The sequence below is a fragment of the Anguilla rostrata genome, chromosome 18, assembly GCF_018555375.3.
Source record: "Anguilla rostrata isolate EN2019 chromosome 18, ASM1855537v3, whole genome shotgun sequence".
Taxonomy (NCBI): Eukaryota; Metazoa; Chordata; class Actinopteri; order Anguilliformes; family Anguillidae; genus Anguilla; species Anguilla rostrata.
The window spans coordinates 17396947-17409179 of NC_057950.1; the positions used below are offsets into that span (position 1 = coordinate 17396947).

At 47.6% G+C, this 12233-nt stretch overlaps 1 protein-coding gene across 1 annotated transcript; it reads left to right on the plus strand.

Moving 5' to 3' along the window:
- Positions 1-1284: 1284 nt before the first annotated feature.
- On the plus strand, positions 1285-12055 carry sh2d4ba (SH2 domain containing 4Ba). Its single transcript, XM_064316802.1, has 8 exons — positions 1285-1681; positions 3468-3627; positions 3918-4065; positions 5878-6016; positions 6132-6438; positions 6685-6812; positions 7508-7728; positions 9416-12055. Exons 1-8 carry the CDS (start codon positions 1516-1518, stop codon positions 9503-9505), a joined length of 1359 nt encoding a protein of 452 aa, XP_064172872.1. The 5' UTR covers positions 1285-1515; the 3' UTR covers positions 9506-12055.
- The last annotated feature ends 178 nt before the right edge of the window (positions 12056-12233 follow it).

Here is a 12233-nt window from a genome sequence, read left to right on the forward strand (position 1 = left end):
GAAGTTTAATCATTGTTTGCCTACTTATTTATATTTTCCGTCCATGAACTGAGTGCAGGCATTCAGGGTTGTCTTCCTCCATGCTCAAATGTGATTATTGTCACATTAATTATGTTACAGTATTTGCTGCCATGAAATGACCTGATTGTCATTTGTGATACCAATGGTTGTTTTCAGAAGAAAAAAAAAAAAACGCCAATCATCCAACCCTGGTCCCCCAGAGATACAGAGCTGCTGGGCCTCGCCATTGGATGTGCCATCCCAGATGACTGGTCTGGTGTACTTACCCAGAGGGCCTCAGCGCAAGTTGACCTTTACGAAGATGAGAAAACGCCAGTTGGACATCAAAATTCACAGCACTGAGCCAAACAGACTCTGTGCACAAAGACATCTCGCCCACCTGAGAGAGAAGGAGAGAGGGAGGGAGTAGGAGAGAGAGAGAGAGAGAGAGAGAGGAGGGGGGAGAGGGGAGAGACGGATGTGTTTGCAGGCAGTGAGAGGATGTCAGGGGCCCTGCAGAGTGCATTATGTAGGGCTGTGTGCTGGATGAATACCAACATCACCTTGTGTGTGTCTTATTGTGTGTATTCCTTCCCCCTATTGAGTAAGGAATAGGAAAGGTCCAGCTCTTTCTGTGTCAGAAACACACACACACACACACACACACACACTCACACACACAGCAACTCCTCTGAAGCAACCCCATTGAAAATTATCTGATAAATTAATAACGTGAAAATATTCTTAATGAAAAACTTTTTGACTGATTGTCAGATAGGGGAGCCTCCATTTGGATTATGGTTATCAGAGTGCATTTCTTTTCACCTAAAAACAGAGGCAAATAGATAGAGAGAAAGAGTGAACCACTAAGTTCTACCCGTAGCTGCATCAGTGTCCACTGGGTAGAGGATCAGATTGCAAACATCCATGTGTGGGTGATGGGCGCGCGTGCGTGTGTGTGTATACACACACACACAGTCAGAAGATCAGATCTCACTTGCTAAACCTGAGAAGCACAAAGCAAACAAACTCACAGCCAATGGCCATGGCTCTTCACCTGTTACACAAACCTGCATCTACAGTATGTGAGACACTGAGAGAGAGAGAGAGAGAGAGAGAAGTAAGGAGATGAGGTGAGAAACAAACTGGAGAGCAAAAAAGACAGGAAAATAGGGAAAGAAGCTAAATTTAAAAACAAAAAGGCAGAAAAGTCATGCAGACTTAGTACAAAGGAGTAGAGAAGTGAAGGGGCAGACAGGGGGGAAAGGAAATAGTGAGGAACGGAGTGATGAGGTGGAGGAATGTAATCCTCGGGTGCCCAGCCCCACCTCAGTGACCTTACAGCTGCTCCAGGAGTGGAGCCATCATGATGTGAGGGAGCGAGAGGACTACGCCGGAGCAGAGACACCAGGAGAGACCTCCACACAGCCCCTCGCTAAGGAGGTCCTCAGGAGGAGGGAGGAGGTGCGGTCAGGGAGGTTTGCGCGCTAGGCTCGTCCTCTGAACACAGCCAGGATGATGCAGCAGATCCTGAGGGACATGTTCATCGAGCCGGATCTGTTGGCAGAACTCAACGAGGAACAGAAGCACATCCTGTTCTACAAGATCCGGGAGGAGCAGGTCCGGCGCTGGACGGAGCGGGAGAGCCAGAGCGCGGTTCCGCCGGGCCCGCCACGGGGAGGTAGGCACTACCGGCGGGCGCCATGGAGACCAGAGGGGAGGGAAGACTGGGGGAGATAAAGGGGGAACTACAAGCCATGAGGACGAGAGAAAAATGTAGAGCGTTAATTGGGCATGAAAGTATTTTTGGTTGTTACTTTCCTTTAAAAAAAAACAACAACCTGGAAATGTGTTTGGTTTATTTTTAACTTTTTAAAAAATGGTAGAAAATTGGTTCAAAAAAACATGCAAAAATCCAGGTTTATTTAGAACATTTGGGACACTGCTTGTATGACAACTTAGAGCGAGTCAAGTCGAAATAATTAATTCTAGATTGATAGGAAATTACTTCAATATCCATCAAATACAAGTATAAGGCTTTAAATTGACTGGGAATTTCAGTGTACAAACTTAGTGCAGCTGGGCCAAGTATTCATTTTAATTATGTAATATGACCATTTAGAGGTAAAAAGAAATATGTATTGGGATAGTGATGATGATGTTGTCTTGGCTCTGAGTCTATGAACCATAGATATCACCAGATACTGCGTAGGTTCCCTGATGATGCTCTGCCAGGCCTGCACTGCCGCCAACTTAATTTCCTGTTTGTTTCTGGGGCATTTTGCCTTCAATCTTTTGTTCAGCAAGTGAAACACATGTTCAGCTGGATTCAATGATTGATTTGGCCAGTCAAGAACGTTCCACTTTTTGGCCCTGAAAAACTCCAACTTGGTTGCTTTAGCAGTGTGTTTAGGATCCTTGCAAGGTGAAGCACCACCAAATGAGTTTTGATGCGGTTGGCTGGACCTGAGCAGACACAATATTTCTGTTCACTTGAGAATTCATCCTGCTGTAAGCCAGTTCCAGTGGCAGCCATACACACACAAGTCATAACACTACGATGGTACAGATTACTGTTCTGTTCTTAGGGCTTACTAGTGGTTTGCAGCTTGTGTGGAACCCTCTGAGGTTGTGCTGGTGTAATCTTCTCTCTACGGTAGTCTTTGATGCATCTATCCCTACATCCTGAAGAGTGTTCTTGATCTACCAGACCGTTGCAAAGGGGTTTTTCTTCACAATTTAAAGTATTCTTCAGTCATCCACTTCAGGGGTATGACGTGGTCTTCCAGGTCATTTGCTATTGCTGTTTAACCTCCTAATAAGGTATCAAAAAGTTTATTTAGGCATTCCCAATGTTTTATGTCTCTGATCAATTGATTTTGATTTCTCAGCTTCACGATTGCCTGCATTATTGGAAAGGACACTTCTTTGGTCCTCATATCGAGAGACAAGAGCAAAAGACTCCAAATTTAAATTCCACACCTCTAGAATCAGTTCTAGACCTTTTAGCTTTCTTGTGCATGAACTAATGAGGTAATGACCCACAACTAGCCAAGAAATAGCTGAGCAGCCAACTGTCCAATTATTTTGCTCCCCTACACGGATCACCCAAATTCCCTCCAATTAAACCTGGCAGTCTGCACATAACCCCATATTTATTGTTTTATTTCTAATCCGACATTCTGGAATAGAGAGCCAAAACAGCAAAAATTGTTTCACTGCACAAATACTTACAGACTGCACTGTATATATAAACACGCCTGTGGATGCCAGAGGCTTTTTAGACACCTGCTACTTATTAACATAATGGTATTATGAATATTTGTGAATCCTGATGCTTTTTAAAAAAAGATTTCAGGAAACTGCATGACAGAAAATAACTTTTTTGGCACAAGACCAAGCCAGGGCTTTCCAAATGGGAATCTGGGGTTGACGAAAGCATTTGGGTTATATTCCGCCCCTTGCAGGTGGTGGTAAAGGGGTCCAGTGGCTGCTGGGCAGTGATGGGGACGTGTGGGTGTGGGTGATGGGCGAAGCTGCTGGAGACACGCCCTACGAGGAGATTGTGACGGAGCTGATGGAGGAGAGGGCCAGGAAACAGGCCCAGCAGGAGGCCCGGGAACTGTGGTCAGTACAGTGCTATGTGTATCTGTGTGTATGAGAGGGTAGTGAGGGGTGAGTGTGTGTGTGTGTGTGTGCGGGGGGGGTGTAGGGATAAGAAAGATGAGATTCGATTATAAGCATCTTGCTAATAATTTGAGCTGGTTGTGAAGGGGATGCATGTGGGCAGTGCTTGTTTTGGAAATGTTTATTATATGCACTTGGTTAGGTGAGGAGGACAGAAGCCGTGTGGGGATGTGTGAGGGTTTGTTGGGGTGTGGTCTGCCACTCTCCCTGTTCCCTCCTGCCATACCCAGGAAAGCGAAGGAGGCGGAAATAGAGAGGAAGTTCCGGGATGCAATGGCCAAGGAGAAAGCCCGCTTTGTGGCAGGAAAATGGAGGGAAGAGACAGAGGACAGGAAGGCAGCCAAACAAGAGGAAGAAGGCATCCAAGCGGAGCTAAAGGTGGGCTTGGCACCAGCGCCTGCGAGACAGAGTTTATCCTCCTTTCTAGTTCTGTTTCAACAATTGTGTATGAAACACAAATACTGATCCCAGATCAGGGCTTGGGGAAGAAGCTTCCAAGTCTTGAGATGGCCAGGACTGAACAGACAGCCTGGTCTATCTGATCCTGGATCAGCTATTGAGGACACTGTTTATCTGGAATGACAAAAAGTATCCTCTGGATAGAGATCTGGCATTGTGTGTGTGTGTGTGTGTGTGTGTGCATGTGTGTGAGCGTGTGCGTGTGCGCATGCATGCTTTTAGAATAGCAGTGTAGGGAAAAGGTATCCTCAGGAGCTTCAATGCCATACCTCTTTAGAGCTGTGGCAGTCCTAAATGATTTAGGACCCCTTAATGAGACCTCCTTAAGAAACTTGTCAGCTATTAAAGACCTAATTTATTTTCAAAGTACCCTCCTATTCAGCCAAGGTACAGATTCATTTTCCTGAATTCTGTTAATTCAGTTAGTTTGGGAGAAAAAAGGATGACACTATCAGACTCGATCCCGCTCGGTTCTATCTGGTTCTCCCACCTCAGTCTCATTCAGCCACAGCAGAGAGAGCAGGCTGATGTCCAGGAGCCACTGAGCACTCACTGACTCATACACAAATGCCATTAATCACAATCCTACAACAGCAAGTGCTGAAGGAGGCCACCAGGTAGAGAAAGAGGAGGGCAGTACAGCAGTAATGGGGGAAGAGGGGGGGAGAGAGAGAGGGCAGAGAGAGAGAAAGGTTGGGCATAGCTGTGAGAGGGAGAGGGGGTGGCGTATATGTGAGATACTTCATTTCTAAAATGTTATTAAAACAATAAGAAAATATGATTATCTTGCAGTTGATAACATAATTACTGTTGATTTACATTTTAAGTAAATGATGCTTTAGCAATACTGTGTCCATGCAAGGCAAGGTCATGCCAAAAGCTTATTTGAATTTGAAAAAAAGGGGAAATAAACACCTCGAAGACTGACTCACTCCCCACGCACACACACACACACACACACACACACACACACGTACACACACAGTGTGCCCGGTCAGCGCTGACAGTGCAGTCCCATACTCCACGGTGACCCCGGCCGCCTCCATTCTAATAAAGGAGAGTGATTATGTTTAACCTTTTCAGTGAGACGTGGGCACTGAGGAGCCTGACGTTAGCCCAGCTCATAAACGTCAGACTGCACCAGCAGCAGCCTTCAGACTTCGTGGTCCCACGGCGTTGTCTGTTTTCTGCTTCAGCTACTGCCTCCGCAGTTCTGTGATTAATCAGCTGGCTTCATGAGTCCAAATGATCATGCATGCCATGTGTTTAATGTCCCCGGAAGTAAGTGATTTAGCAGGACCTGTGACACAGTGTAACTGCAGGGTCCCCAAGCAGCTAGCCAGCACGCTGTTTAAGTGCGATACTGAACAGGAACCTCATGCAGTGTAGATACAGAAAAAATGATTATGTGTTTGTGTGTGTATATGCATATGTATATGAGTGTAAAAGCATGCGTGTGCATGTGTTTGTGTGTGTAAATGTATTTGTGTGTGTGTGTGTGTGTGTGTTTGTGTGTCTGCATGTTTATGTATGTAAATGTGTGTGTGCATGTGTATGCATGTGTGTATGTATGTAAATGTGTGTGTGTGCATGCATGCATGTATGTATGTAAATGTGTGTGTGCATGTGTATGCATGTGTGTGTGTATGTAAATGTGCGTGTGCATATTCATGTGTGTATGTGTGTAAATGTGTGAGACCCCCACTCAGCTATGTCATGCTCTCCCCTCAGAAGTGGGAGGTGGAGGAGAGGCAGAGAGAGGAAAAAGAGATCAGACGCAGGGAGGAGTGCAGAGCCAAGGAGCTGTACCTCTCCCTGAGAGAGGAGGAGAAGAGCGACGAGCAGGAGGACAAGGAGTGGCAGGAGCAGCGTGAGTGACTGCGGGATGAAAAGAGGAGTGGAGATTTCACTCAGATCTTAGTGTTGGTCTAGTCATGCTCCTTTCCAAATACACACCCCACCTCTTCTCCACCCCCGCCCCCCAGTGCGCCGCTCCAAGGCTGCGGACGAGGAGAAGCAGCGGAAGGCCCGCTGGGCGCGGGACGAGTACAGGCGCCAGTCCCTGCGGGCCGTGGAGAAGGGGCGGGGCGCCGGGCTTGGCGAGCCCTTCCAGAAGACGCAGGGCAACGGGCCGGGCCAGAACCGGAGACACAGCGATGTCATCGCTGCTCCCCCCGCTGGATCCGCCCAGGCTCACCACCACAGGGGCCTGCAGCCAGCCGCCCCCCCACTTTACCGCCGCCGTCACAATCGCAGGCACAGCAGTGTGGGAGTGCTGCCCCCTACAGACAGGTACTGTACATACAGACACACAGCTACAGACACACAGACAAGTACTGTACATACATACACAGAGGTACAGACACACAGCCAGGTACTGTACATACATACACAGAGGTACAGACACACAGCAAGGTACTGTACATACACACAGCTACAGTCACACAGACAGGTACTATACATACATACACACAGCTACACATACAGACAGGTATATATATACATACTCATAACCCTATACCTCTTTTATTCGGCCAGCCCAGCCTGGGTGAGACCAGCCCGACCCAGCTCACGCGAGTCCATTCTACTGTGGTTCCGAGAAGAACAGCGACCCAAACGGGCCGGGTACGAGCGCAACAGCAGCAGCATCGCCCCCTGGTTCCACGGTCGGTACTGCAGCCCCCTCAACAACCCTCCCGCTCTCATCTTTCCTGTAGCTGCCAACCGTCTGGCCCCACACCAGACTATCCATGCCCTGACTCCACCCCAGAGGCAGACTACAACCACGGCAACTGTTACAGAACCGTAACCAGAGAGCACCTGTAAACGTACCGGCTCGAAGGCTCAGGGGAGCGTCAGACCAGCTGGGAGACAGTGTGTGTGTGTGTGTGTGTTTGTGTCTGGGGAGGGCCAGAGACGAGGTTCTTAAATAATTCACAGCCCCGCTGGGGTAATTAGTGGCGAGTGGCCCTGTAGCTTTGTCATGTCAGAAAGGCTTGGAGTGTCTGGGCCCTGGATAAGTGACAGGGGGCCTGATTAATGGGCCTGTGACTGACAGAGACACAGCTGGGCCGCAGGGCACCACATGGGGCCTGTATTGTCCTGGAGAACAGGCTGCCAGCCACACACACACAAATACACACAGCTGTATTAGCGCTACTTCTACTTCTAAAGTTTAGCCCACTGACCGTCCGTCCACAGTGTAGTTGTACAGAGCTCCTATGAAAAGACAGGTCTGTCCTGTTTGGAGCCCCTGCTTCCCTCTCTATGCCTCCCGCTGCCTCTCTCTAACCCAGGCATCATCTCTCAACAGCTAACCTTTTTATTTTGCGGTTCTGAAACGATTTCTGTACTTCCACAGGCATAATCTCTCGCCAGGACTCGGAGGCCCTGTTGATTAACGCTGAAGAGGGCTGTTTCTTGGTGAGGGTGAGCGAGCGCATTTGGGGGTACACTCTGTCGTACCGCACGGCCGGCGGCTTCAAACACTTCCTCATCGACGCCTCGGGGGACTACTACAGCTTTCTGGGCGTGGACCAGAGCCGCCATGCCACACTGGCCGACCTCATCGATTTCCACAAGGTAGGCCACTCCCATACGCTGTCCTCTGTGCAGCTGCACACCCTGTGTAACTGAGCTCGATGTGTAAACATGCTCTGTGTTACTGTGCTTGCTGTGTAAACATGCTCTGTGTAACTGTGCTCGCTGTGTAAACATGCTCTGTGTAACTGTCTTGCTGTGTAAACATACTGTGTAACTGCATTTACAGTTACACAGTAAACATACTGTGTAACTGCACTCGCTGTGTAAACCTGCTGTGTAACTGCAGTCACTCTGTAAACTTGCTGTTTAACTGCACATGCGGTGTAAATATGTCCTGTGTAACCACACTCGCTGTGTAAACAAGCTTGTGTAACTGTGCTCACTGTGTAAACATGCCTGTGTAACTGTGCTCGCTGCATTAAATCAGGGCCTCGGGCACAGACACCCCTCACAGAACCCAGGCCGTCACCCCTTCCTGTCCTGCCGTGGCGGCTGCAGATGGCAGACTTTACACTGGCACTGCCACCAGGCTGCAGACATCTGTGTTATTCCAGAGCCATACGGCCTGCACAAAGAAACCGCTCCCCACATGCCCTCCCCTGTCAGCAGGGATATCCCCCCCCTCAGGTCTGTTCACATCAGAAACATGCTGTGGACCAACGTGGGGGGGTCCTTACCCCTGCTTACAGCCAGTCAACATCACACGCAAACCAGATAGAAATATCAGGAGGCACACACAGACCAGAAGTGTACAACATCATCGTAAGACTTACAGCAAGCAACGCAGCTTAGTTTTCACTCATGAAAGGGGTGAACACGAGACAAAGCTATCAGAATAACAACTGAATTAAATGCACGTAATCTGAGGGTACAAGGAATACGTGTTTGCAACAAGCTGTGTTCAAGGCCTACAAACACAGCCCAAATTTTGTTTTGGAGAGGACCCATATCCAGACACGCAGAACAAGCCACATCTCTCGAGAGTCATTGGTCTAAAGCTATGCACCGTGATAACAGCTGCAAACTGCAACACAAGTTTTGGGGTTAGAACCCCCTCTTCTTTCCTCTTCCCTCCTTCTGATGTTATGTTGCTAACTGTCCAGAGATGTCAGTACCATCTGTCTGTCTGTAGGTGGTAGGGAGATAAGTCTATTTGTCTGTCTGCAGGTGGTAGGGAGTAATGTCTATTAGTCTGTCTGTAGGTGGCAGGGAGTAATGTCTGTTTGTCTGTTTGCAGGTGGTAGGGAGTAATGTCTATCTGTCTGTAGGTGGTAGGGAGTAATGTCTATTTGTCTGTCTGTAGGTGGCAGGGAGTAATGTCTGTTTGTCTGTCTGTAGGTGGTAGGGAGCAATGTCTATTTGTCTGTCTGTAGGTGGTAGGGAGTAATGTCTGTTTGCAGGTGGTAGGGAGTAATGTTTATTTGTCTGTAGGTGGTAGAGTAATATCTATTTGTCTGTAGGTGGTGAAGAGTAATGTATATTTGTCTGTAGGTGGTAGGGAGTAATGTCTATTTGTCTGTCTGTAGGTGGTAAAGAGTAATGTATATTTGTCTGTAGCTGGTAGGGAATAATGTCTATGTCTGTCTGTAGGAGGTAGGGTGTAATGTCTATTTGTCTGTCTGTAGGTGGTAAAGAGTAATGTATATTTGTCTGTAGGTGGTAGGGAGCAATGTCTATATGTCTGTCTGTAGGAGGTAGGGAGTAATGTCTATTTGTCTGTCTGCAGGAGGAGGTGATCACCACGTCAGGAGGAGAGCTCCTGCAGGAGGCTTGTAGGAAGAAGGGCTCCTCTCCAGACTTCGGGGGCCTCTTTTAGTGAACATGCTGTGGATTCCTCACCCTATCCATCTCTATTGGCCAATACCCAAACCCCCTCTAACATTACCCTGTATCCACAATTGTCCAATCAGACTTTGCTAAAAACACATTTTCAAAAGACCTTTAACTCTTTAGACACTAGTTCAACAACAAAACAAAAATAAAACACACCTGCAGACCTCAAAACATTCAATCATACAACATAATTTGGTTCTGATAGTGGAGAAAAATTAACTTTAAAGTAATCATCAAGAATTATACTGGTGTCTTAAGAGTTCAAGTATTTTGTATAATTATTCGGTGTAGGTCTATGCCTAATAATACTACACTTTATTTCTAAAGTGCTTTAATGGAGAACACTGTGATGGTGGCAGCGGGGTGGGTGAATCCCACGTGGGTCGGCTGCCTGTTGCCTTATCCTCCCACAGAAACCTGAAGCCAATTTGGACCTGCAGCTCCTCGTACCTCCCGTCTCAGAAATCTCTGACTGCAAACATTATGGTGATTCTCTATGCTGCTCTCATACACAAAGCCCAGAGGGATTCCTGAAGTGGACAGATATTAGGTCAAAGGTTGAGTTACAGCTCTGCAGGGAAGCTTTGCTCGAAGGCAGATTCCCACAAGTGGAGAAAGGAGAATCCAGCCGGTACAGATTTGCATTGTTGTATCGGCGTTTGGTTCGGCCCATTGACTGCGGGCTAAGAGGCCGTGGGCTTCCCCTTCAGAACACTTTCCAGCAGCCCACACTGTGAATCAATCAGCTTGGAGCACTGTGCAGCAGGTTGTGCTGTGAATCAGCTCATAGGGCGATTCAGAGATTCAGATTCTGAGCTGCGCAGCAGTTCTCGCAGTGAACCACTCGCCTTGCAGCAATGTGCAACAGGTCGCACCGTACTCAGAGCATATCACTACAGTTTGCAGGTAGTAGCAACGAGACCGTCTTCAGTTTCCAGCTTGCTGAAAGTTTCAAGTATGCCTTTCCTCATCTCCAATGTGCACTGGGGAGATCTGGGATAGGAAAAGGTCAGAGACAGCTAGCAGCTTCGCCCAGGGCTCAACCGTACCCAACAATCACAGCAATGATAAGTGTCATTAAACAGGCTAAATGTTCCTCCTCAGGAAGTGAGATGGAGCAGAACAGCCAGTGGTTTGGTCTCCTGCCGTGTGGAAAAGATCTCGTTATCTCGTTTCCACGGAGGCGCCTCGTTAGTGCCGCTGGCGATTTTCCAGAGGAGATTGCCTTACCGTCTCCAAAGGGGGTAACCAGAGCCCCAGAACCACTACCTCTCTGCATCTTCCATCCAAACAGGACCGGAGTGCGCCCCCTTACGGCAAACAGTAACGCACAGGTTTGAGTCTCCAGGGGCCTGCGTGTGACCCCTGACACCCGCCCAGCTCCGATTTCCACAGGTCGCCAGAGGTTTGCATAGTTACAGGAAAGATAGTATTAAGGGGGAAAAAAAGTCTATGGTGCTGCTGGGGAACAGGAAACAGGAGCTGGAGGAAGAGCTTACCCAGGGATGAGTGCTCAGGTTACTGGCTGTGCATGACACCAGGATGGGAGGGGGGAAAGGGGCAGAGAGAGCCAGAACATCACTGTGGAACACAGCAGTTCTCTTCTTCATCACGGATTCATTACACGCTGAGAGACTTTTGGGATTTTTCCTACAGCTGAGCCAGACAGGAAGTGTTGATACGAGACAATTGGCCGTTTGTCAGCTCTAATTCTTCAGAGGCCACTTCAGCGTGCTCATTCGCCCCTAACGGAGACCCTTTTTACCACCCGTTCTTCTGGTTCCAAACCGGGGTTTGCTTGGTTTTTTTTCAGTGCAATCATGCAGTTTCCATCACCTTTAACTTACAAGACTACCAACTGAGTGAAGAGTGAAGAGTCGTGACTCCTCCATCAGGTCCTGCCAATCTCAGCACAGGTTCTGAGCTAGGATGAATCACAGCACTGGATTTTAAAGTTGCTCTGTGGAGAGACACAAACTGAACCATAAGCACCAATCAAACACCTACAGGTCAGGAGATACCACTGCCCTGAACTTGTAAATCTGCCATTTAACAAATATTTCTATTCTGTTTGGTGGTTTTTGAGTGCTTGGATGTTGAAATCATCCCAACAGCAACAAACAAAATGCGAACACATTCCACTCTGCTGCAAACAGTAACCCTTGACTCCCAGAGATGTCTTTCACAGTTTATGTTCTTAGCCTTCCAACAAAAAGCACACAATAAAACCTTCACTTAAAACATCTCAAACTGAGGGGAAAATTCAGCTTATTGTGAGCAGGTTCTCCCTCCCCACAGGTGCAGCAGCAGCTCTTCGTAACAGAAGAACAGCCTTCTGAAATCAATATCTTAACATTACCAGCAAGTTAAAAAAACACAATCTAAAAAACGGCATTCTGCAATAGACAATTTTGAACACTAGAGGGCTCCAAAACTAATTGACTTCAAGTCCCTAATGGCATGTTTACATTCTCAAGACTGTAAACTGCATGAAAAGCTGTCTAGCTTCTCAGCTGTACATTTAAGAAATAAAAGAAAATGCCATAAAAATGCCTGAATTACACTTAACTCACTTACAAGCATGCTGTTCTGAGCCAGAAAAACAAAGAAATTCTGCAATTATAAGCAGTGAGGGTTTGCCTGCTGAGAAAACCGATTTTCTGAATAAGTTGGGGAGTCCTAATTCTCACTGAAGCAGTAAGAGAGCTAGT

Excerpts from the sequence above, each read along its gene's own strand:
- sh2d4ba (XM_064316802.1), top strand. The coding sequence starts at position 1,516 with ATGATGCAGCAGATCCTGAGGGACATGTTCATCGAGCCGGATCTGTTG. Across the intron at positions 3,628-3,917 it reads CAGGAGGCCCGGGAACTGTG|GAAAGCGAAGGAGGCGGAAA; the intron begins GTCAGTACAGTG and ends TGCCATACCCAG. Across the intron at positions 6,017-6,131 it reads CAAGGAGTGGCAGGAGCAGC|TGCGCCGCTCCAAGGCTGCG; the intron begins GTGAGTGACTGC and ends CCCGCCCCCCAG.